The sequence below is a fragment of the Heterodontus francisci genome, chromosome 24 (genome assembly GCF_036365525.1).
Source record: "Heterodontus francisci isolate sHetFra1 chromosome 24, sHetFra1.hap1, whole genome shotgun sequence".
Taxonomy (NCBI): Eukaryota; Metazoa; Chordata; class Chondrichthyes; order Heterodontiformes; family Heterodontidae; genus Heterodontus; species Heterodontus francisci.
Genome location: NC_090394.1, coordinates 69,287,312 through 69,313,643, shown reverse-complemented (window position 1 = coordinate 69,313,643; position 26,332 = coordinate 69,287,312). Strand labels below are relative to the sequence as shown.

General features: G+C 42.0%; 1 protein-coding gene across 9 annotated transcripts in view; it reads left to right on the top strand.

Annotated features, from left to right (window-relative positions):
* The window catches only part of prpsap2 (phosphoribosyl pyrophosphate synthetase-associated protein 2), a 38,690-nt gene extending 13,937 nt beyond the window's left edge, over positions 1-24,753 (top strand). For 3 of the 9 annotated variants that reach the window (XM_068056512.1, XM_068056513.1, XM_068056518.1), the window contains 8 exons: positions 6,038-6,104; positions 7,248-7,420; positions 10,175-10,290; positions 11,378-11,433; positions 12,827-12,975; positions 13,642-13,712; positions 16,700-16,846; positions 17,108-24,753. In XM_068056512.1, coding sequence (XP_067912613.1) covers positions 6,038-6,104; positions 7,248-7,420; positions 10,175-10,290; positions 11,378-11,433; positions 12,827-12,975; positions 13,642-13,712; positions 16,700-16,846; positions 17,108-17,266 — 938 coding nt within the window. In that variant the 3' untranslated portion in view covers positions 17,267-24,753. Of the gene's footprint in view, positions 1-6,037; positions 6,105-6,417; positions 6,584-7,003; positions 7,153-7,247; positions 7,421-10,174; positions 10,291-11,377; positions 11,434-12,826; positions 12,976-13,641; positions 13,713-16,699; positions 16,847-17,090 lie in introns of those variants that run through there. The other 6 variants (XR_010977416.1, XR_010977415.1, XM_068056514.1 and 3 more) reach the window with 6 other exon arrangements.
* Positions 24,754-26,332: the final 1,579 nt, after the last annotated feature.

Below are 26,332 nucleotides of genomic sequence, written 5' to 3'. Positions count from 1 at the left end.
AAGTGTATCAAGCCTGTGTCCTCAGCACCTTGCTCTGGCAGCGAGGCCTGGACAACGTAAGTCAGCCAAGAGCGACGTCTCAACTCATTCCATCTTCGCGGCATCAGGTGGCAGGACTATCTCCAACACAGAAGTCCTTGAGGTGGCCAACATCCCCAGCATATACACCCTACTGAGCCAGCGGCGCTTGGGATGGCTTGGCCATGTGAGCCGCGTGGAAAATGGCAGGATCCCCAAGGACGCATTATACAGTGAGCTCGTCACTGGTATCAGACCCACCGGCCGTCCATGTCTCTGCTTTAAAGATGTCTGCAAACGCGACATGAAGTCCTGTGACATTGACCACAAGTCGTGGGAGTCAGTTGTCAGTGATCGCCAGAGCTGGCGGACAGCCATAAAGGCGGGGCTGAAGAGTGGCGAGTCGAAGAGACTTAGCAGTTGGCAGGAAAAAAGACAGAAGTGCAAGGAGAGAGCCAACTGTGTAACAGCCCCAACAACCAATTTTATCTGCAGCGCCTGTGGAAGAGTCTGTCACTCTAGAATTGGCCTTTATAGCCACTCCAGGCGTTGCTTCACAAACCACTGAACTCTAGGCACTTACCCATTGTCTCTCGAGACGAGGAGGCCAAAGAAGAAGAAGATGATGATTCTGAACCTACTGGATTATTGTGAGGGGAAAAAACATCGTATTTATTAATATCCCTTGGAGAAGAAAATGTGGCATCCTTACCCGGTCTGGCCTATATGACTCCAGACACACAGTAATGTGGTTGACTCTGAACTACCCTCTGAAATGGCATAGCAAGCCATTCAAGAAGGTGGCTCATCACCACCACCACCTCTGGGGCAATTAGGCCAACGCATCTCAGCTCCGGGACACCGGGAGCAAAGACACGTCTGGCGCACCTGAGCTCCGGGAGACCGGGAGCTGTGATGTTTTCGAGGAGGAACAGATGGAAGCAGCTGAGGACAACCCAATCCTCTCTGCCTACAAGACCCCCCCGATGTCACCCGAGCGGCACAAACCCTGCATGAAAAATCAGGAGGGGTTTCTGAGCCCAACCAACGTGAAACTGCTTGCGCATACGATGGGTATGCAGGAACATCCCGAAGGGGAAGGACTGGGACTAGCGAGGACAAATGGTATGGGAAGCAACAACTAATTTTTAGTAAAAAATGGGTGTAAGAATTGCTTCCATTAATGTGCGTAGCATTAAATCGACTACGCGATGTGTTTCAACCTTGGATTACCTTGCCAAGGTCAAAGCTGACCTCCTGTTTCTGCAGGAGTGTGGAATACCACACCTCAGCACCTACAGGCAGTGGTCGCGATGGTGGTCCCACGGGCCATCGATCTGGTCGGGGGGTAATGACTGCCGTTCCTCCGGCCTGGGTATTCTGCTGCGGGGAGGTAACTTCACCATCTCCGAAGTTAAGGAGGTGGTGGGCGGCCGCCTCCTCGTAGCAGACGTGATGTACAACAACGCTCCGCTCCGGTTGATCAACGTGTACGCCCCGGTACAACGCAGCGAGCGGCTGACCGTCTTCCAGCAGCTCCCACTGCTGCTGGCGACGTCCAGGCCGGTCATCCTAGGCGGTGACTTCAACTGCATCATCGATGCGGCTGGACGATCCGGCAGTGACGACAGCAAACTGGACGCTACGTCCAGATTCCTCATAGAAACAGTTAAGGATGCCAAACTGCACGACGTCTTCAGCAAACCTGCAGACGGAGCGCAGCGCAGATACACATGGTCAAGATCGGACGGGTCTGCCCGTTCCAGGATTGACTTCCTGTTTGTGTCCCGTGCTGTCACGGTCGGATCCACCGACGTCAAGCCGGTGTTCTTCTCCGACCACTGCCTCTTACTGGCCGACTGTCACTTACAGGACGACCAGCGGGTTGGCAGAGGGACGTGGAAGCTCAATGCGACACTGCTGACCCCAGAGAACGTTGAGGAACTCAAAAGGGATTACAATGGTTGGAGGACCGTGAAACCCCTCTTTGAGTCTCCAGTTCACTGGTGGGAAGCGATTAAGGAGAACATCAAGAGGTTCTTCATCCACAAAGGTGTTCAGAAGGCGAGAGAGAGACAGAGGGAACTGTCCCGACTCCAGAAAATTATGCAAAATCTACTCCGGTTGCAGTCAATGGGGGTCGAGGTCAAGGAGGACCTCCAAGAGGTGAAGAGCCAGCAGGCCTCGCTCTTTGCCAAGGAGGCCTCCAAGATCATCTTCCGGTCCAGAGTCCGCTCCATCGAGCAGGATGAGACGTGCTCGCGTTACTTCTTCCAAAAGGTACACAGAGAGAGCTCTGTTATCAGCAGCCTGAAGGAAGAAGATGGCTCGGTAACGTCTTCGCAGTCCGACATACTAAGGATCAGCAAATCCTTTTATGCTGGGCTGTATGACGCGAAGCCCACAGACAGCAGAGCCTCCCAGTCCTTCCTGTCATCTATCACAGAGGTCTTAGATGACAGCAGGAGGGAGGGACTGGACAAGCCGCTAACTCTGGACGAGCTGACAAAGGCCGTCGAGTCTTTCGAGGCGAGTAAAACTCCCGGGAGCGACGGCTTGCCGGTCGAGTTGTACTCGGCCCTGTGGGACTGGGTCGGCCCGGACCTGCTGGAAGTATACGAGAGTATGCTCCTGGCCGGTAGCATGTCAGAATCCATGAGAAAAGGCATCATCACCCTCATTTACAAGCAGAAGGGGGAGAGGGTAGAAATCAGAAATTGGCGGCCCATCTCACTGCTTAATGTTGATTACAAGATTCTGTCCAAAGTCATAGCCAGTCGAGTCAAGTCTGCTCTGGAGCTGGTGATTCACCCCGATCAGACCTGTACTGTACCCGGCAGGAAGATCTCTGATAGCCTCGCGCTACTCAGGGTTACGATCGCCTACGTACGGGACAGGAGGGTGGACACCTGCCTCATCAGCCTGGACCAGGAGAAGGCTTTTGACAGGATATCGCACACCTACATGATGGACGTGCTTTCCAAAATGGGGTTTGGGGAGGGAATCTGCAATTGGATCCAACTGCTCTACACAAACATCAGTAGCGCAGTCTCAATCAACGGGTGGGAATCTGAAAGTTTCCCGATCAAATCTGGAGTCAGACAGGGCTGTCCTCTTTCCCCGGTCTTGTTTGTTTGCTGTATTGAACCCTTTGCTGAGTCTATTAGGAAGGATGCGAGCATAAGAGGGGTGACAATCCCAGGCAGCGGAGGCACTCAGGTCAAAACCTCCCTGTACATGGATGACGTCGCCGTCTTCTGCTCGGATCCGCTGTCCGTGCGCAGACTGATGAGCATCTGCGACCAGTTCGAACTGGCCTCGGGAGCCAAAGTTAACCACGGCAAGAGCGAGGCCATGTTCTTTGGGAACTGGGCTGACCGATCCTTTGTCCCCTTCACCGTCAGGTCAGATTACCTGAAGGTGCTGGGGATATGGTTCGGAAGTGCCGGGGCGTGCACCAAAACATGGGAGGAGCGAGTAGCCAAGGTACGACAAAAGTTGGGCATGTGGGGGCAGCGATCTCTCTCCATTGTGGGTAAGAACCTGGTCATCAGGTGCGAGGCGCTCACGTTGTTGCTCTACGTGGCGCAGGTCTGGCCCATACCCCACTCCTGCGCCGTGGCAGTCACCCGAGCCATTTTCCGCTTCGTCTGGGGATCTAAAATGGACCGGGTCCGGAGGGACACGATGTTCAAATCTCTGGACATGGGCGGGAAAAATGTACCCAACGTGGCCCTCATCCTGATGACCACCTTCGTGTGCGGCTGCATCAAGCTATGTGTAGATCCCCAGTACGCAAACTCCAAGTGTCACTACGTGCTGAGGTTCTATCTGTCCCCGGTGTTGCGAAGGATGGGCCTGGTCACATTGCCGCGGAACGCTCCGTGCAGTTGGGACGTGCCGTACCACCTATCCTTCGTGGAGCAGTTTCTGCGGAAAAACACCTTTGACTACCGGTCCATCAGGCAGTGGTCTGCACGGAATGTCCTCAAGGCCCTACGGGAAAAGGAAACGGTGGATCCTGTCGGATGGTTCCCCGAGCAGACCGTCAAAGTCATTTGGCGGAATGCCTCATCACCAGAACTTTCAAACAAGCACCAAGACGTAGCTTGGCTGGTGGTGAGAAGGGCCCTCCCCGTCAGATCCTTCATGCACACCCGAAGTCTCGCCCCCTCCGCACAGTGCCCCCGCGTTGGCTGTGGTGGGGAAGAGACGGTCGCCCACCTCCTCCTGGAATGTGCCTTTGCAAAGCAGGTGTGGAAAGAGATGCAGTGGTTTTTGTCAAGGTTCATCCCAAGCAGCTCTGTAACACAGGAGTCTGTGCTCTACGGGCTGTTCCCAGGGACGCACACCGAGACAAACATCAACTGCTGCTGGAGGACTATCAATTCGGTGAAAGACGCCCTTTGGTCTGCCCGAAACTTGCTGGTCTTCCAGCGCAAAGAGTTGTCCACCACCGAATGTTGCAGACTGGCACATTCCAAGGTCCAGGACTACGTGCTGAGGGACGCACTAAAGCTTGGGTCAGCCGCAGCAAAGGCTCAATGGGGAAAGACCACAGTGTAAGGTTCCCCCACCAAGCTAGACTGAGGGGCTGGATCCATGGGAAACCCCTCGAACTGTATCGTTAATATTCTGAATTGCTGTAAATGTAAAACTGTAATTGACATGACAATTGAGAAACGGAAGGGTTGGGAAGAAACTCATGACAGTATTGAAGGAAACTGATCTCCCTTGCAATGTTTGTATTTTTTGGTGCTGTTTGGAAACTGTTTGGCAATGTAATTTTTACAAATTTTTATGAATAAAGTATATTTTGGAAATAAAAAAAAAAAAATTAGGGATGGCAATAAATGCTAGCCTTGCCATTGATGCCCATATCCTGTGACTGAATTTTTAAAAAAATTGTGGAATTAATACACTGTTTAAAACCTAGTTATGTCTCATTTCAACAAGGTGTAACTTTTACAAGGGTTTTTACAGTGCAACTAATAGCGTAAGAATGGAAGTTCCGTCAGTTTAATTGCAGTCAGGAGTGCCTCAACATCACACTCTCTGGAGAAGTGCAGAATCACTGACAGCAGCTTAGTTTTTTTAGTTTTAGTTTTAGAGATACAGCACTGAAACAGGCCCTTCGGCCCACCGAGTCTGTGCCGACCATTAACCACCCATTTTATACAAATCCTACACTAATCCCATATTCCTGTCACATCCCCAACTGTCTCTATATATTTCCCTACCATCTACCTATACTAGTGACAATTTATAATGGCCAATTAACCTATCAACCTGCAAGTCTTTTGGCATGTGGGAGGAAACCGGAGCACCCGGAGGAAACCCACGCAGACACAGGGAGAACTTGCAAACTCCGCACAGGCAGTACCCAGAATCGAACCCGGGTCCCTGGAGCTGTGAGGCTGCGGTGCTAACCACTGCGCCACTGTGCCGCCCTTGCTTCTGGAGTTTCACATTATTTTGTGCATGTGCAGACTCTAGAACCTGCTGACAGTTTCGCTGTCGTTACCACTGCAAAATCCGGGCTATTGCATAGGAGCGAAAATTCCAGTGGAAGTAGCAAAAAAGGTTGTGTCACTTTGTGACACTGGCAAATAACTTGCCTCTGTCCTTTTATTTTGTGCAATAAAAGTGGTTGAGTTCCTAACACCTTCTGTCTTTATCTGATGGAAATATAGAATACATAACCATGGAATATTTTACCCAACATAGGGTTTCCCTGTCTTGCTCCATTTCCTTCTAATGGCAATACTTTCTTGCTCTTTATTGATGTTGGAAACCTTTTCACCTGCAATAAGGTTTTACCCCTAAATTGTGGAGAAAGCATTTTTTGCACCTTTTTTGTTGCTGTGTACTGGCCATGATTTTTGTACTGCAGTTTATGTGTTGAAGTAGCTGTTTAAATCGAGCTGCAGAAGAATAGGGATTAGCAGTGTGAAATTAGTTTGAATTCCATTTGAAGTTACTTAATTTTTTGATGGTGATTTTCTGTTCTTTCTGATAGAAACAAGAGTACAGATTCAGGAATCTGTCAGAGGAAAGGACGTGTTTATTATTCAGACTGTTTCAAAGTAAGTACTTCGGTAAAATGTAACTTGATCTGCTGTGCATTTTATTGGTTGAACAGGAAACATCAATTTTTACAATTTGCATGTGGGTTTTGAGTGAGTTGTATTTTGAAAGTAAGCTAAAACTCCAAACTGTGGTGTCTTTATTTCAAGTTCAAGTTTGGGTTTGTAACTGCAGTGTACAACTGATTGAAGAAGGAATGACACTCCTGTTTCTTTGATTTTCTAGAAGAATGAATACTAAAGTAACCTTTTTCTGTTTTCAGGTAGCATACACGCATTTTAAAAATCGGTGCTCTTTTTAGGTGCATCAGAGTACCAAAGTTAGAACAGAAACACAAGGAAAAATCAGTATATAAAGCCTTTATCTTCATTTCAGTGATCATTTTGTCTGTTAATGGATATTTTTTCATGAGTTTTGGCCATGCCAGTGCATCTGTTCTGACTCTGTTCAGGAAGCCAGTCTCAACCACAGTTCCGGTGTAAGTTGAAATCCATGATCGTTCTAAGAAGTATTACTTTGTTTCACTAGCCTTTTCATTTAACCGGAAAACCTGCAAGCGTCAGTGTCTCTCTTTTAGTGATCTGGTTCAAGCTACCTGACTGCATAAAACAACTAATGTCTCTGCAATGCTGTTGCATAAAGCTGGATTGCCAGAAGTTGACAAACATTTTTTAAATTAGACTAATTTAAGTGCGCTTAAGTTAGGAATGTCTGCGTTTTTAATTTTAGGTTTTATGGTGGTCACCAGGAGAATATAACGTTATTGTGAATGGCCTAGTAGCTACAGTGCTGAATCTTTGGGATTTGACCAGATCAGAGTTTGAATCTTAGTCTTAAGTAACTTGCATAGTTGGGATTCCTTGGGGAGGGGGCAATGAGGGGAGGGAAGGGTGGATATAAAATGTAATCTGTTGTTACTTAGTTCTGATAGAAGGGCTCGTTTGCGTTGCTCAAGTTGATCAAGGAGTGTTGTGATAGCCTGTAGATAGACCTTCTATTGCTCTTGATTGAAGATGGCTTTTTTTAAAAAGGAAAAATGAGGGGAAGGTAAGGGGACTAAAAGCAAATTTAGAAGAAATTTCGTTGCCTGATATGTGAACAGATTTTCTTTAAATTAAAACTTACTTTTCCTCATACAACAGGGATGTCAATACCACCATTATGGAACTCCTTATCATGATCTATGCCTCTAAGACCTCATGTGCCAAGAATATCATTGGTGTAATCCCGTACTTTCCATACAGCAAGCAATGTAAGATGAGGAAACGAGGTTCCATTGTTTCCAAGCTTCTAGCATCCATGATGTGCAAAGCTGGTGAGTTCTACTCAGGCTGATTGTTCTGCAACTCAGTTTTTGCGAGCTGTATGCGAAGTGTTTTGGAGAAGTTATTTTTTTATTTAGAAAAGAAAGAATTTGAATTTATGGAGCACTTTTCCCACTATCGACATACCAAACTTTACAGCTGATGAATTATTTCTGAAGTGTAGCCGCTGTTCGGTAGGCAAATGTAACAGCAATCTCTGCGCAGCAATCTCTGCACAAACAGCACTGGGATGAATGACCAGTTAATCTGTTTCTGGTGGTGAGCAAGTGATAAATGTTGCCCAGACCACCAGGTGAACTTTGCTGTTCTGATTAATGCCATGGGACCTCTTACATTCACCGAAGAGGATTGATGGCTTTAATTTAAATTCTCATCTGAAAGATGCTATCTCAAACAATGAGTACTCTGTTAATGCTGCACTTTTGTGTAAACCTAGATTATGTGTTCAAGTTCTAGAGTGGGACTTGAATATCCAATTCAAGAAATGCTGGAATCACTCAGCAGGTCTGACAGCATCTGTGGAAAGAGAAGCAGAGTTAACGTTTCGGGTAAGTGACCCTTCTTCGGAACCCCGAAGAAGGGTCACTGACCCGAAACGTTAACTCTGCTTCTCTTTCCACAGATGCTGCCAGACCTGCTGAGTGATTCCAGCATTTCTTGTTTTTGTTTCAGATTTCCAGCATCCGCAGTATTTTGCTTTTATTGAATATCCAATTCTGTGGCTTGGGTGAGAGAGATACCCACTAAGCCAAGGCTGATACGATTAGGTATGTTTTAGAGAGCCAATATAAGACTTACCCCGGCATATAACGGCCAGGGCATTGAGAGAGTCTGCATATTCTAAACTTTACAGTCAGGCTTTCCTTTGTGAACTGCATGCCTTTTGGGTAAATGGGCAACTCTATCCATGCCACACCTCCCTGCATCCTGTGGTATGGATATTTGAGAATGGGAGTGATATTTTCGTTCAAATTTGTAGCTCCCTACATGGGGAATTCTAAAGGCACTTCCACCCAAATGGGTGAGCTGTCAGCTGGGAGTAATGGTGGTCACAAGTCATTGCAGTATGCATTTATAGATGCCATCTTTCCTAATGCATAAAAGCTTTCTGCTTAGTTAATTTACAAATTAAAAAGTAGGGGTTTAATATTTTAAAACTTGCCGTAATTCAAATTTTAAAGCATTGCAGGGAAGGTTTACACAGAGGGTAATTAGAATTTGGTGCCACAAATCATTGTTGAAGAAAGTCCTTAACTTTGTTTTCTTGAAAAAGTATATTAAAGGATATGGAAAATGAGCAAGAGAGTTTGATTACACCAGGTGACTGGTGGAGAAAAACACTAGTGCAAATTTGATGAGTTGAATGGCTTTTACTGTGCTATAACATTTTATGATTCTATGAAGTATGGAACCTACTCTTTTTAGAATTTCTCCTTGTTTGCCCACTTGAACAAACATTGGATGTGCCAAGATGCTACTCAGTGAGTACTGGCAGCAGTCTATTTTGTTGATAATGCTATTGTGTCCAAAGACCTGGAAATTTAAGGTGAGATTTTTGGTGATGTAGTTGCCAGCAAAGCCCCTAAAAAACACTTAAGATGCAAATTGTACCGACCTGCTCCTAATTAATTGTATTTAGAGTCTCTTTCTGAAATAATGAGTATAGTGGAGGTCTGCTGTGTGTAGTCAGGTTACAATAGGCAAGAAATTGGCTGAAGTTAGTTTTGCAGTATTTTGCTTTTGTATTAGTCTTGCATATGTTGAATACTGACTTTTTTTTTGAAAATCAGACCAAGTCGTTTCTCCCCAATTTACATGTGAATCGGTTTATCTGATTTATTTTTCAGCCACCTGGTGACGTAATATTTTTTTTAAATAAGCTCGATTGAACAATTGGTAGTTTATTGCGTCTTAGCAATTTTGGGGGATTTAGTCATTGTTCGAATTTTCGGCATGATGCTGAGGTACTTTGGGAATGTTTAGACTTTAATACTTATATGACTGATGTAATGTTTCTTAAGTGTGAAAGGTTCTGAGAAAGTGTGCACATTTTTTTGGAGTTCTGGAATGATAACCTTATTGGCATAAGTGTAATTTAGTTTACTGGGCAATAAAACTTCAGTAGGTTACTGCATCATTAAGTGACAATGCATTGAGGTAATGTATTGTGAACTGACTGGTCAACAAAAACAGGTAAAGTGGAAACTTATTCCACATAAGCTCTAGTAACCTCATTGAATCATCATAGACCCCATATACAAGTGGCCAAGTAGAGCAATCTTCAAACCTTCATATTCTCTTGAGCATTTTTGGAACCAATGTGGTTTATTTTAAAGTTTGCAGAGAATAAATGGGGCAAAAATATGCATTTTTTTTTTGAGGTTCGCTTCTCCCCCGTCTCCCCCCTACCCCCCAACCCAGATGTATCTTGTTCTCGGTGTTTCTAGCTTTTGTTAGAGTATTTTGAACATGAAGATTGAGGTGGGGAAGGTTGCATTTTAACTGTAAAATTTTAAAGGAGCGATCTCACTTTAAAGTTTGTGGTGAATGAAAAAATATCAGAAAACAAGGACATTATTTAAAACATGCAGATTTTAAGGCAAGTGAAAGAAACCTCGTGTTAATATCCTGCCTTAGTAACTTATTTTTGCTTGTGTGGTTTGATCATTGCTGCTAGGACGCTAAGTGCATAAGAACTTGAGTTGCTGTTGGAGATTTTGTATTTATTTCCACACTCTCTTCAGGCTTGACTCACTTGATTACAATGGATTTGCATCAGAAAGAAATCCAGGGATTTTTCAATATTCCAGTTGATAATCTGCGAGCGTCCCCATTCCTGTTGCAATACATTCAGGAAGAGGTGAGGTTAATGGAGTTACTGACTGACAATGCACTGTTTTCAGTGATGAGGAATAAGCACTGCCAGCTGTCTACGAATATATACTAAACTACAGTTACTTGCCTCAATATTTGAGTCGCTCAAATAAAGATGTGGAGGCGTCCCTAATTTTTTTTTTAATTTACGTATTAAGCGCTGTATTTTGATAGAACTTAAACCAGTATGTGGTTTGAATATTGAGTGCTACTTTGAATATATTGTAATGCATCGAATGACATTGGTACGCTAATACCATAGTTTAATATAGGATCTGTGCTGTTTTTAAAATTAGATTTCAGTGTAGCTTAGCAACATAGAGGGCAGTAGTTACTTGATTACTGAATGCGTTACTGTGTAGCATTGCTCAGTATAATTTATTGCTCAGCACTTTTTTCATCAAGACCCACTAGTATTGGTCTCTAAGCACTGACGAAAGAAAATTAGAAAATAGAGGGGGTTATACGATATATACAAGTATCTAAACAGAGTTTATTTTAACATCAGTATTTAACCCAAACTGTTCTTCAGACATTCCAACTCAGCGACCAAGGTAGTGGAAATGGGGATGAGAGAGAACTGCTTGGGAAAGTGATCTAACTACAAAATTGGCTATTGCTTTTCTATATTGTGTAGTTATGAAGTCATATTTGGTATGAAGAGCACATTACAGGATTGTTGGATTTCAACATTTATATTGGATTTATTTTTGCTTAATATGATAGATTCGAACACTTTGACTTAGCAGTACCAACACCACTGACTATCAGACACGCATGGCACAATAGAAATGCAAGGCACTGCTGTGCTTTGTCACAGCATTAACAGATGTATTGATTTTTTTTTTTAAATGCACTCCCAAGGAAATTAAACCCAGTAACTAAATCTAACATTTGTAGCATGTACTTCTGTGTAATAATCTATGTTGGTTTTAAAATATTGAGCAATAATTATAATGTGATATGAGTTGAGTATCAAATAATGCTGATGACAAGCATCAGTGTGTAAGTGTTTGTTAAGGAATATATGGCTGACTCTGTATGTGTGTCTCTCTCCCTTTCCCTCGGCGCAGATCCCTGACTACAGAAATGCAGTGATTATTGCAAAGTCACCAGCGTCTGCCAAAAGGTATGTGTACCAGGATTAGGGATTTGTGTTTTTTTTTAATCCATTCATAGGATGTTGTATCATCACTTGGCAAGGTCAGCATTTATTGCCCATCCCTGATTTCCCTTGAGAAGGTGGTGGTGAGCTGCCATCTTGGACTATTGGAGTCCTGGCGGTGCAGGTACACCCACAATGCTGTTGGGGGTCGCCTAGAGGGCGGGGGGGTGGTGCTCAAGCATTTTGACCCAGGAATGGTGATGTATAGTAAAACGTTACAATCATTGAGTTTCCACTGAAAGCAAAGGGGACAATATTTTCCTTGTCCTTTAAATGTTTCTAACCCACTTTAATTTTAAATTGGATTTTTTTTTTGTGGGATATGGGCCAGCATTTATTGCCCATCCCTAATGGCCCTTGAACTGAGTGACTTGCTAGACCATTTCAGAGGGCATTTAAGAGTCAGCCACATTGCTGTGGTTCTGGAGTCACAGGACGGCAAATTTCCTTTGCCAAAGGACGTTAGTGAACCAGGTGGGTTTTTACAACAATCGACAATGGTTTCATGGTCACCATTAGCATAGCTAATTCCAAACTTATTAATTGAATTCAAATTTCACCATCTGCCTGGGTGGGATTCGAACTCATGCCCCCAGCGCGTTTGCCTGAGGTCTGGATTATTAGTCCAGTGATGTTACCACACGCCACTGCCTCCCACATATATTGCATTAAAAGCAGACAATCCTCAACAGTACAATGTTACAAGCAAGAGACAGGGCATAATTTTACTGGTCTCCGGTGGCACGCTGAGGGGCCGGAAAAGTAGCAGGGAGCCGTGTTGGGACAGCTCCCCAATGCAGTCCTGCTGCTGAAGAATTTTGTATACTTAAAGGCCCTGTTAAGATCTATTTTATGGAACTGCCGGCATTTTGCTGATGGCAGAGCAACCCCTGCTGCGTGGGGAGGCTGCCAGTTCAATTCAGGCAACCTCTCTGCAGAAACCCAGGTGCCATCTGAGCTGGAGGCTCCAAGGTCCACAGAGGGGGCTACGGGCAGCGAAGGCAGCCCCCTTTGGCCCAAAGATCTCACCATGAGGGTTTCTCCTCCTCCTCCCCTTAGCCCCTGTATTTTATATTTACTTAACTGAAGGCCTAAGGTCTCCTGTCTACCTCAGAAGCAACCACTTCTCCCTCTGAGCCAGCAGCATAAGGAGTCCTCCCACCACAGTGGGCCCACAGGTGGTCAGTTAGGAGGCCACCTGTGGGAAATTCACTGAGCTGGTCCCACTGCTTAAAACATGCAGGTTCGGGACCCACTTTCCATCCCAGCTTTGGGGTTCCGAAGTCCATGTTGGAATTCGGCCCAAAGTTTCTGTTGGTGTTCTGTTCCTTGACAGCCTTTTTTTGTTCTGTCTCAGAGCACAGTCTTTCGCTGAGCGGTTACGTCTAGGAATCGCAGTGATTCATGGTGAAGTGCAAGATGCAGAATCAGATTTAGTAGATGGCCGACATTCGCCACCTACAGTGAAAAATGCAGCTGCCATACATCCCAGTCTGGAAATCCCGAGTAAGTCTATGGTGTCAGGCGCCTTGTTATTTTTGTTAAGCAAATTGAGTGCTAATACATGGTGAACTTGGGCCAGTATCTAATGTAAATGAAATAAAGCTCCAACAAAGAACAGTACAGCACAGGAACAGGCCATTCGGCCCTCCAAGCCTGCGCCGATCTTGATGCCTGCCTAAACTAACACCTTCTGCACTTCCGGGGCCCATATCCCTCTATTCCCTTCCTATTCATGTATTTGTCAAGATGTCTCTTAAACGTCGCTATCGTATCTGCTTCCAGCACCTCCCCTGGCAGCAAGTTCCAGGTGCTCACCACCCTCTGTGTAAAAAACACTTGCCTCGCACATCCCCTCTAAACTTTGTCCCTCGCACCTTAAACCTATGTCCCCTAGTAACTGACTCTTCCACCCTGGGAAAAAGCTTCTGACTATCCACTCTGTCCATGCCGCTCATAACTTTGTAATCATAACATCATAATAACATAATCATAACATAATAATCATAACATCATTCATTTTTTTTTAGAAAGATTTAAAAAAAATAGATAAAGGTTATTACTCCAAGCCAGTTCTTAATACCTGGTCAAAGCATTGACATCTTTTAGAATTGATTTGGGTGCTGATAACACCAGGCATAATTATTTTGACTTTATTTTTCCTCACATCAGTGGCGATTCCAAAGGAAAAACCTCCAATCACAGTCGTTGGAGATGTAGGAGGAAGAATAGCTATTATTGTGGTGAGTTGGCTCTTGAAAGTCTTTGCAAAACATTAAAATTGCGTATGACGTAACTGTGGGAAATGCTTTACTTTAAAAATACTGGTAAGGAAATACATTTCTGCTTTTCAAGTATTCCGAGTTTTCTGAAAATACAAAACAGTAATTTGTTACACTATTTTAAAAGCAGCATTTAATACAAGCTCTGCCATTTTTTCTAATTTTTCTATTATATCAAATGAAAAGCTGTTAAACATAGTTTCTTTTATATTGGAATTTTCTTGATTATAACCTGAGAGCATGTATTTTGTGGAATATATGGAGCAGTAGCATTATCAGCCCAGTTACTTTTTTAACATTAGTACAGTGCAGCTCTTTGCATCTCAACATACAAACATTTGGATCGCTCACTTGCTGTGAAGGTATATGCTTGTTTAGATACTTCATAGAATATATTCTGAAATCAGTTCTCCACAAAGATTAACTGCTATTTTCTGCACAACATAGTCTATCTTCTAAAATAACATCTCTCAAGTCATTGCAAATTCTGATTCAATGCTAGCTAGCAGTCTTTAACTATTGACCTTTAGAATTGTGACCTGCACAGCATTGTTATGATAGATCAAGTTTAATAGTGGGAAAGGAAACAATAAATAATATTACATCATATAAAAGTAAGTTTGTTTCAATTGACCTATGCAATCCATTAGCACCAGACAACTCTCACTGCCAATTACTGTGCAGCTGCTGCAGGAGCAGACTTGGTGACTGAAATTAAGGTGACTTCTGAAATATGGTTAGAAAGTACGAACACAATATAGTATGTGCCAATGCCTTTAATTCTTTAGATCCAGTCGGCTCCATTGTACAGTTACCAATAGACGAGTTAGTAGAATGTACAACTATACTGGAAAGAATCTTATAATTGTAAAAGGGCTAGCTATTCAGTCAGATTTTATCACCTTTTACTTTAAAGCTGAAAGACTTCTTCGTAAAATAAACAAGTTGGCTTTGTCAACATATAGACTTAACTATAATAAAAGCAAAATACTGCAGATGCTGGAAATCTGAAATAAAAACAAGAAATGCTGGAACCACTCAGCAGGTCTGGCAGCATCTGTGAAAAGAGAAGCAGAGTTAACGTTTCGGGTCAGTGACCCTTCCTCGGAACTGACAATTATTGGAAAAGTCACAGGTTATAAGCAAGTGAGGTGGGGGTGGGGCAAGAGATAACAAAGGAGGTCTAGATTGAACCAGGCCACATAGCTGACCAAAAGGTCACGGAGCAAAGGCAAACAATATGTTAATGGTGTGTTGAAAGACAAAGCATTAGTACAGATTAGGTGTTAATACACTGAATATTGAACAGCAGCAAGTGCAAACCTGAAAAAAAACAGTGGGTAAGCAACTATAAACTGGCAGTGAACCAATGAGGTCCTTGTGTCGTTTATTATTCTAAGTTGGCAACAGTAATAAGTTGTTCTGCATTGCCAAAGTAATAAAAATATAATTGGCTATTCATCCCACTAAGCTAATTCAGTATCTTCCTCTTTGAATTTGTTTGAGTTCGCTGATAGAGTGGAAGGGACCAAATTGTTTAGTTTTTAATGCTGACCATTCTTGAAATCTGAATTTTCTGCAAGTTCAGTGGCTTTATTTGTGTAAGGAAATGATCAGTACTACTTGTAACCACTCATGAATGTGTGGGGAAATGAGAAAGGGAAGGATAGCCTGGGGATTTTTATTAAAAAATACTCATTAGATTACAGTCTAATCTCAAGATTCCAGAGATTGTTGTCTATTATCAAATTGATTTAATGTTTGAAGATTGATTGCCGACCCTCTATTTAGCTTCTGTGTAAATAACAAGCCAGCTTTGTAAATGAACTTTGAACTCACTATTCAGTATTCATTTCTGCAGAGATAGTATGGATCTTCAACCAATAAATCCTGTCAAATGAAGTTCTTACTGTGCTGCAGCCATTTACATTAAACTTAATCTCGAGCATCTCTACCGCTCCAGAGTGACATTTTGCAATTTCCTTTACCAGCCATTCTTAGTGATAGTACCAAATGACAAGCAGTTTTGTGCCTTAGACAGCTTCCTGCAAAATGAATGTGTTAATGTTGTTCCAAACATTTCCACTAAAGACTCTTCCAGTCAACAAAGGGAGGGTGCTTTTGTGTCAGCTATTTTAAAACTGTTCTGTGTGGGGATCTGGAGACCCCTGTGCTAATGTCTGAAAGGCCGTGACAGGATCTAAAAGAAGACGGTGCATTTTCTTGCAGAACATGTTTTGGCATGTAGAAATGAAAATACTAGTGAGTCTATAGGTACAGAAATCTAGTGATATTGTGGATGCTGGTCTTATGTAATCAGTTTGTGATGAATTTGAATCTAGGTTTAAACCTAGAGTTGGAACAACAGTGTGCTGAATCAACCTCCCGCTAAGAAGCTTCTGTAAGAAGAGACTCGAGTAATTCATTTTTGACTCGACTTAGAAAAAACACTTCACCACAGCTTTTGTATTGTATAATAAATTCATTGCTGTTGGTCACACCCTGCTAATGGAGAGTGGCTGGAAAGTCAGAGAACGTTGCATTAGTGCCCATGATGTAATGCATCTGGTTTGATTGCTTTTAGAATAAGTATCGTCCATTGCCACATTGCAAACCTTTGATTAAGGTAGCTTCTGTTATGCCAGAAATGAAAGTGCTTGGAGTGACAACTTTAGTATTGGAATAGTCTGTTATTGTACAGCAAACTGAATCTGCATTAGATATACTGCTGTAATGCAGCTTTAAATTTCTAGTAGCCCTGGAAATATAAATTTAAACCCACAGTGAGATGGTTTACATATACTTGTTGCATTGCTTCCCCCTCACAACCAGAGCCACGATTGTCATTGTTGTGCACCATAAACAAATCCATTCCTTCTGCGGTTAAAGAATTTTTTTTATTGAAGTAGGATTTGCTAATGGACCATTTTTATCTGAATTTTTGACAGGATGACATAATTGATGACGTTGATAGCTTTTTAGCAGCTGCAGATACGTTGAAGGAGAGAGGAGCTTACAAAATCTATGTAATGGCAACCCACGGCCTTTTGTCGTCTGATGCACCCAAATTGATAGAAGAATCAGCAATTGATGAGGTAACCGAAGTCTTCTGATTGGTAGTTCACGATATCAAGTTAAATATTTATGGATTTTTTTTCTCTAGTATTTATAAGGAAGTTATAATTCAAAGTGTATCGTTGGAAGATGCAAAATGCCCCATGTTGCACTTCGTTAGGAAAAAAAATAGCCGTTCCTAATTGTAGTTAACTATTCAACAGTGGACTCTTAAATTATTGGCAGAGTCCTGGTATTGAACTAATATTTTCCTGTTAATCATAGATGTTCATCTTCTGCAGGTGGTAGTAACCAATACCATCCCACACGAAATCCAGAAACTCCAGTGCCATAAGATAAAGACCGTTGACATCAGCATGATCTTGTCTGAGGCCATTCGAAGAATCCACAATGGTGAATCAATGTCATATCTATTCCGAAATATTGGTATGGATGATTGAAATGGTGTTCCCTAAGGCCAACTCAAAGTGTACCTTTACTTCACTTGGCAAGAAAGTGTCGTGATTCACTGGTACAAAATCTTAAGTTTCTATAAAAAGAGGCCGACTTTGAAAAGTGAATTTTTATGCTGAATATAGAGACTACCTATATGGTACTTCAGATTTCTTTGCTGTTTTGTACAAGCTAAGAAGTATGACCCAAATCCCTCTTTGTTTTAATTAATTGCTTTTGTATTTAGGAGTATTGTACTATGTTTTACATATCGTAGCTATATCTTTGCTCTTGAAGATAACCTGTTCCAAGCTAAAAGATGGCAGCATAATAAAGAGTAATAAATGCAAGCACCTCAAATAGCCAACCTGGACTGTGCTAATTTCCTACATTATAACAGTGGCGACACTTCAAAAGTACTCCATTGATGCAAAGTGTTTTGGGATGTTCTGAGGTTGTGAAAGGTGTCATAAAGTCATTTACAGTACAGAAGGAGGCCATCAGCCCATTGAGTCCATACCGGCTCTTTGCAGAGGAATCCAGTCAGTCCCATTCCCCCGCTCAATCTCTGTAGCCCTGCGGGTTTATTTCCTTCAAGTGCCATCCAATTTCCTTTTGAAATAATTTATTGTCCCCGCTTCCACCACCCTCGTGGGCAGCGAGTTGTGTCTCATTACTACCCCATGTGTAAAAAAAAAAAAAAGTTCTTCCTCATATCACCCCTACTTCTCTTGCCCAAAACCTTCAATCTGTGTCTCCTAGTCTTTGTACCATTAGTTAATGGGACAGTGTTTCCTTGTCTAACTTATCATAACCTTGTACACCTGTAACAAATCTTTCCTCAATCTCCTTTTGCTCCAAGGAGAACAACCCCAGCTTTTCCAACCTAAACTTGTAACTAAAATCCCTCATCCTTGGGATCATTCTGGTGAATCTCCTCTGCACCCTGTCAAGGACCCTCACATCCTTCCTAAAGTGTGGTGGCCAGAACTGGATGCAGTACTCCAGTTGGGACCTAACCAGAGCTTTATAAAAGTTAAGCATAACTTCCCTGCTTTTGTACTCGATGCCTCTATTTATGAAGCTCAAGATCCAAAATACTTTTCTAACCACTCTCTCAATGTGTCCTGCTACCGTCAAAGATCGATGCACATGCACCCTAAAGTCCCTCTTTTCCTGCACACGCTTTAGAACTGTGCCATTAAGTATAAATTGTCACTCCTATTCCTTCTGCCATAAGGCGTCACCTAATAGTTGTCAGTATTAACTTCCTTCTGCCACCTGTCTGCTTATTCTGCTAGCCTATCTATGTCCTGTTGCAGGCAGTTCATATCATCCTCGGTATTTGCCACGCCTCCAAGTTTGGTGTCATTGACAAATTTTGAAATTCTACTCTTTATTCCAGGATCCAATTCAACACCACTGTCTATCATCCTCCAGTCTGAAAAACAAACATTTACCAGACTCACTGTTTTCTGTCCTTAAGCCAATTTTTTTTAATCCAGTTAGACACTGACCTTCCTATTCCATGAGCCTCAATTTTGTTAACCAGCCTTTTATGTGGTACTTTACAAACGCTTTCTTAAAATCCATATAAACAACAGCCATCACATTCTCTTCTTCAACATTCTCTGTAACTTCAACAAAAATCTCCCTTTGACAAATCTGGCTTTCCTTAATTAGCTCAAACGTCTCCAAGTATCTGATTTATTTTTCCCCTCGATTATTGTTTCTAAAACCTCATCCACCGCTCATGTTAAACTAATTGGCCAGCATTTGTTGCCCATTCCCAATTGCCCTTTAACTGAGTGGCTTGCTAGGCCATTTCAGAGGGCAGTTAAGAGTCAGCCACATTGCTGTGTGTCTGGAATCACATGTAGGCCAGACCGGGTAAAGATGGCAGATTTCCTTCCCTAAAGGGCATTAGTGAACCCGATGGGTTTTTATGACAAACGATGGCACCATTACTGAGACTAGCTTTCAATTCCAGATTTTTATTGATTAATTGAATTTAAATTCCACCAGCTGCCATGGTGGGATTTGAACTTGTGTCCCAAGGGCGTTAGCCAGGGCTTCTGGATTACTAGTCCAGTGACAGTTACTAGCCAGTATATAGGGTCTGAATTTTACACCACCCCAGCAGGTCGGATGGTGGCACGGAGGCGGCGTAAAATTGAGCGGGATGCTCCGGGAGGCCTACCCGCCCTGCTCCCGCCTCCGGTCAAGTTTATAGCGTTGGGTGGTGGGGGGGAAATGGCCCTCCCACCTGAGGCCAATCAAGGCCCTTAAGTGGTCACTTAGCGGCCCTCTCCCGCCTCCATGGGTATTTTACCCGTGGCAAGCGGGCGTGCTGGGGACGTGAAAGGCCCCCCAGCGATAGCTGCCGGCCTTTCCGCGCCCCGGGGGGGGGGGGGGGTGGGTGGGTCATGGCAGTTGGGCACTGGGTGCCCCATTGAGGACTGCCCCCACTTCCCAACCCACCCCAGGGACTCAAGACGCCCCCCCTCCCCCCAAATGATCACTCCAGCCTCACCAGGGAAGGACCGTTCCCCCTGGTGAGGCAAGCGGAACTTACCTGGCCTCCTGGCTCCATCAGGTCAGCTGAGCTGCAGTTCCAGCAGTGGCCACCACTCCCAGTGGCGCTGTTGGGACTAAGCTGCCGGCCTCCTCCCTCGAGTGGGTGGAAGTCCCGCCTCGGGACAATTAAAGCCCGGGACCCATAAATGCGGGACAGATCCCTGGGCTAGGCAGAAGCGGGCTCGCCACCGACTTTTACGTCGGCAAATTCCCGTCCGCCTGTTAAAATCCAGCTCTAGGAGTACGAAAGTTTGTTATACTTACTTTCTTCCCTCTGTAGCCCAAGGACACTGAGAATGGTTATGCTGTACTGCCTGCCAAGTTCAGAAAACTCTGCAGAGACCTGGGGTGAAAATCTGCGAGCTTATTGATCTGTATTGTTAAATTCCACAGCACATGGTGTATTAACCCACTAAGCCATGTTGGAAGCTTTTAATTCCACCCCCCCCCCCACCCACCAAACGATTTTTGTTTCCCTTTATAGTCCGGGTCATTCATATAAAAAGAAGCCATAAAAGGGCCCTTCAAAGACTGTAAATTCTGTAGGGCCATAAAATAATCATTTAAATTGTGCCGGGGTCTGCAGAAGAAAGTATTGACTTTGTGGGTTTGAGTTGGAAAAACATTTCAGTATTTTTTTTTGTGCCCAAACAAATGTAGATACCAGTTCACCGATCAACATGAGAACAGAGTGCACGTAGCCCAGTATGTGCTTTGTTTCTTTTGATATGGATTGCTGTTTATACTTGGATATGCTATCTCATGATATTCGTGTGAAAGTTTTAGATTGTCCTTCTCTATAAATATCAAATTGCCATATAGTTTACATTCATCATGTTTTGAGAATCCTTCCGTGTGAGAATACAAGTAACATTTTGTGAACTTTCTGTCCTGGACCTATTAAGATTGACAAAATAAGAAAGATCATATAGCTTAGTACAACTTATATTTATGCTGGACTGTTTCAGTGAACGTGTAACATCGTCGAGAAGTCCTTGATCCATCAGTTACAGCTCAAAATGCACAACATATTAGTCAGCATCTGAAGAAGAGATTAACACTTTTGAGGCATGGTAGTAACTGATGAATATATTTACAGCATTTTGAAGATTAAGTATTCCAAAGGGAATTATTCTTTGGTGTGCTGTGATTGACACTGTAACTGTTCTGTTCTTATTCCATGGTTTGCAAAGCCTTTCCAGACCAGATGGAGGTGACTGACTGACATACAGATGTAAACATAGGTGAACAGTGCAGTGACCCCTTTTTTTAATATGTAATGGATAACTTTAAGTATAGGATGAAAAGTAGATATTAAAATTGGGGGGTCATGTCGCTTTAATGGCGCAAACTATTTGTGAAGTTGTAACTAAACAGAACTGAATATTGTTGTGTTTATACAATGTGATGCAATTGCTTGATATTGTATTTGTAACACATAATGTAGACGAGTACAGAATTTACTTAAGTAGCCGTTTCCAGCTCAGGAGTAAGCATTGATCTCAATGTCAAGACTTCCGAATACTGCGTAAGGATTTTTTTTTTCCAAATCCTACACCAACTAGCCTAGAATGAGATTACTAATTTATGTAGATTGTAGTCAGTTTGCACTGTTAGTTCCCCAGTGTACCCTGAATTGAGTTTGAGTCACCAAATCCACCTCACTGAATAGAAACAGGATACTTCCATCTCTGGATCGTATGCTAATTTTAGACTGAGAGCCAAGCTGAGTGTACTGTCTTGGGGCTTCTGGTTGCCTGCATCATTTCCTGACTGAACCAGATAGACCACGAACCTGCTGCTAGTATCACTTGCTTCTTGGTTCATCAGAGGCTGGCTTGCCTTTAAGTCCTGAGGATTTTATTTTCTCTTTTTCCTGTGGAGGTCTCTCCGTGCTTCAGGTTGTACCTTCCCTGATGGACGGCTAAGATCCGTAACTATCTCTCTGTAAAATTGTCTGTATAAGGCTAAATCTTGCTCCTGCTGCAGCCAGCCACCTCATTTGACATGTAGGTGCTGACAGTAAAAAAAAATACGATTTTGTTTTTATGAAACTTGGGTATGATATTCACAGCTGCACATTAATAAGATAGAATTTGAATCTTAATTAGCATATGAAACACCAAGTCCCTGCCTTCACAAAATGTGAAGGTTTTTGGTGAGTCCAGCATAGCCTTGACTTAATCATACATGCTGTATAAAATGCCTAGATTGTTAATTTAAGAGCAGCTTTTGTTAAATTAGAACAATCCCATTTAAATACCGGTTACACAAATCCTCTAATTGCTTTCAGGATATCCCTTAAAGGAAATTGGCATTTACTTGACCTCAGGCTCTGTTTATAACTTTTAGACTTTTTGGCCTTAAAGGGAAACCCAGTTCCACTAGATAGCAGGTGATAAATTGTGCATTGTGGTATACTGGTGTCTTTAACACAGTGTATCCTCCAACTCACCACAAGTAACACCACAGGAGTTCCTCTGTTGTTATACCAATTATATCAATAAATGCAGTACCTTTAGCTGTTAATCGAGCTTTCCATCAGATTTAAGCAGCTCATGTGTTTGGGCTGGCTGTTAAACTGGAAATGCTGGCATGTTTCTGGGCACCTTGCTATGTTTCTTGTCATTTGCTCTCAAGTTTGATTTTCACCAGATTGCATGTGACTCTTGTCCGGTTTCTGATTGTGTTTTGGAAAATAACTTGCTGAAAATTGTGTGCTCACTAATCTGTATGTTCATACATTTTCTGTAAAGTTCAAAATTTGTAAGTGACTTCCTCTTAGCAGACTATGGGTTCATTTTTAAAATGGGCACACAAAGGACTTTCCATAGCTCATACAGTTCCTAATAACTTTGGTGGAAGGAACCCATGTTAAATCCAATCTATCTTATTCCAATTGCATTACAATGTTTTTCAAGTCAATATCTGGAAGGAATATTTTCCACAGCTTGTCTTGTGCTTGGAGGAGGTTACTTGGCTATCAATTGTTTTTGCTAAGCATTGTAGAGTTTTTTTTTTGGAATTACTTCAAGAGGAAACTTGAGGAGGAAAAAGTATCATAATCTGCTTTGCTTTCATCTACCTTGAGTGAAATCCTTTTTTTTCCCCCCTTTCAGCATTATACCGAAAACTCTCTTTGGCTGCTTGTTGCATATTTCTCTTTGGATTTTCTTTTTGCAATTTTTAAACCTTTAAAGGTCACTTTGGTTGATACCCAAACTCCTCAGCAATATTCTTTTTATGTAGGAAATCTTGCTCATTTAGAGATCCTGAAGGAAATTGGGCAGTTTGTGCTGCAAAAAATGTAAATCAGATACACAAATTGTTCAGAAATGAGTTGCAAGTTAAGAATAGAATATCTTTTAAATGTTAATGCAATGGAGATTATAATGAAGGTTACATAATATGTCAATGTGCAATTGCGCAGATGAAATTAGCCATCTTTTGAAAGTAACTTTATTTTGTTTTGGTTTTTTTTCTTTAAGCTTCAGGAAGGTTTCCTGATTAATGGTCAAGTGACCAATGAGTCAGGTAGACTTTTTAATGTGTATGTGAGGTAACGGTACTGAAGAGTGGACCAAACACACCCCTTCTCCTGTCATGTACAGCATAGTAATGTCTCCACCTCCGAAGAGGATCCAAAACCAGGGCTTCTCCCTGGCTTTTTAGTAGATTGAGTGCCTCACCAGCTGTGCCCTGAACCAATTTTATAAATGTCCTGTTTGGTTGTGTGTTAACTTGCATTGTCTGCAGTTGATTGTGCATTTAGCAAGCATTCTCCTTGGAGAAAAAAATCTGGTCAATGTATTGCAATGCAACTGTGTAATCGAGTAAGAGCCGAGAACATCATGATAAAATAGTGATTTTTGTGTGAGGAAACTTGAATATTGCATAATTTATCGCTTTTTATAATTTGACTCCCAATATACTAATTGGCTGATAAATGTATTAAGTGATGACACGTATTGACTGGCATGATGTTTTAGAAGAGTTTTTATTAAATTAAGTAATTGGCAGCGGGAGTAGTACAGTACTGTCATTACTTAATATTTTAGTTCTTTTTGTATTTATTACTTGATCTGTGCTAAACATGAGAATTTAAAGAGTGAGTTTTATCGTCACTATCCATTTTGCCTCCTTTTAAATTGGGCTGTTTGTGTTTTACATGTAATTCTTGTATTCTGTTTATCAGAGAAACTGGCTGGAAGGACTTGGAGAACCATCACTGATCGTGCTGTGTTAGCATCAGTAGTGGTGGTCATTAATCCCAGGGCTTTGAAGCTTCATTTCAGATGTGTATATTCTTTGAGTGTTTTCATATTCACCCATCCAGTTTCACTGATGTGATTACTGCTCCATTGTCTGAAGCAAAAATTCAAAATAAAAAATGAACAGTCTAAATCGCTGCTGAGTGTTTTTCAATGACAGTTTGCAATGGGTCCATGCTGGAAAACAAATTGAGGTTGTTCATATTCTTTTTACGTAGGACTGATAACATCCGCTTGAAGAGAGGTTTTGCCTATGTGCCTGGGCAAAATCAACACCAAGGTCCCAGAAGTAAAAGGACAGTGGTCTAACATGCATAACGCTCCGTCTCTCGCCAACTCTGCTGTGTGATAAAATCTAAAAATAAAGCTTTAATAGGAAAGATGTATGCTTTTAATTTATTTTTTTAGATTTTGATGTCTTTCAAAGACTGTATTTGTATATTTATAATAGAATCCTGAGCGTTATATGTAATTGCAAAGGTCTGCAAAACACTTAACGACTGCAAAAAAATTTCTGTGCACTTGCCCATCTGTTGCTTTACAAAGGTCATTGGGTCAATGTATTATGGAATATTGGTAACCGTTTGTAAGTTTTGCATTTGGCTGAAGTGTAACAAAATTGATTAAAAGTTGAACAAGTCACGAAATTGCATTGTGTAGAGGTATATTCTTTAAAATGTATATATAAGATTTTATATTGTGATGGAAATTTTGGAATGTGATGAATAGGATTTTAGTGCTTGAGGTTTGTTCAAAGATTGGCATAATATGTGCTAGGTATAGATTGCTTCCAGCTCCCTAGATTTTTCAAACCTTCGAATCATTTTTATGCTTAACAATGCAAACTGCAATGACCTTCAAAACTGGAAAAATGTGACATCATTACTAAATGTTTACCTCTAAAATTCATTTTAATATTTACTCTGCAATAATGCATATCTAAAATTTGGATGTAAGCTATAACTCCATTCTAGTTGTAACTAACATTTTATCTTTTTTTAAATCCTCATTTGTTCATCTGTCATGTGCAAGTAAGTAGGCTGCCATCCAATTATTCTTGTCCTTTTTTAAAAAAAAAAAAAAAAAAATTTTGGAACTGTGAACACTGTTACTCATGGTGATATTCTTAACTGTTCTGGAGGTCTTGCCTCAATTTTTTCTCCTTCAACAAAAACAGTCCTTTAGAAAGGCAAACTAGTATTAAATGTTATACTCGCTCATGGCCTCTTTCCTCATTCCTTTTTGATATATTTGAGCTTGCCAAATTAGGAGCGGGAAGAAAACTGCTCCAATGGGTTCAGACCCGTTCACAATTCCATTGAGAGCATGCAGAACTATTTTACGTAAGACCCTTATACATTCTGAAATAATGGCCCGGATTTTGTGGCTAGTGGCAAAGTGACTGCGCTTTCTGCTAACCTGGAAAAAACTGCCCATAAAGATCTAGCAATCTCTGGTGTTGATTTCACCTTTCATGATGTCAGTTTGAATCTGGCACTAAGTCAAGGGGATCTCCAAGCATCGTAGGATAGTGGTGTCATCAAGCAAGCTAAGTAGCAAATCACATTGAAGTATTCTCGCATACAACAAACCAGGGAGCAAAATGCACTGACTTCTTCACTTCTAAAGTAACATTTTGTTTTACAGAGTGCAAAATAAGTGATTGGGATCTGCATGTCGGATTTAAGGCAGAAGCTAAAATATCAAACTTGTTATTTTCAAAATGAAATTCTAATCTTTGCGAAGTCGTTCAGGGACAGTGAGGCTGTTCAGCAGTAATTAAGAATTTAGCACACCATTAAAATCCCTATTGCATCTCATTCAACAAAGTGCAATGTTTGCAAGGGTTTTTTACAGCTAGACTAATAGCATAAAATGGCAAGTTTTTGTCAGTTCAGTGATTGCCGTCTAGGGGACTGCAGCGTACCCAGTGGGGAAGTATAGAATCACTGACAGCAGCTTCTGGATTTCCGCGTTTAACTGTGCACATGTGAACTCCAGACGTTGCTGTCAGTTTCAGATGAGTAATGACAGGAAACAGACAGTTTTGCCATCATTGCTACTACAAAATCCAGCCCTTTAAGTTTGCCCATTTGGGCTTTTGCCGTGGAAAGGGCTTTTGTTCTATTATAATTTTCAGTTAAGATCAGAGACCACTGGTTGATTATTCTTATCAGTAAAAGGAACAGAAACAACGTCAACAACTTGCTTTCATATAGCATGTTT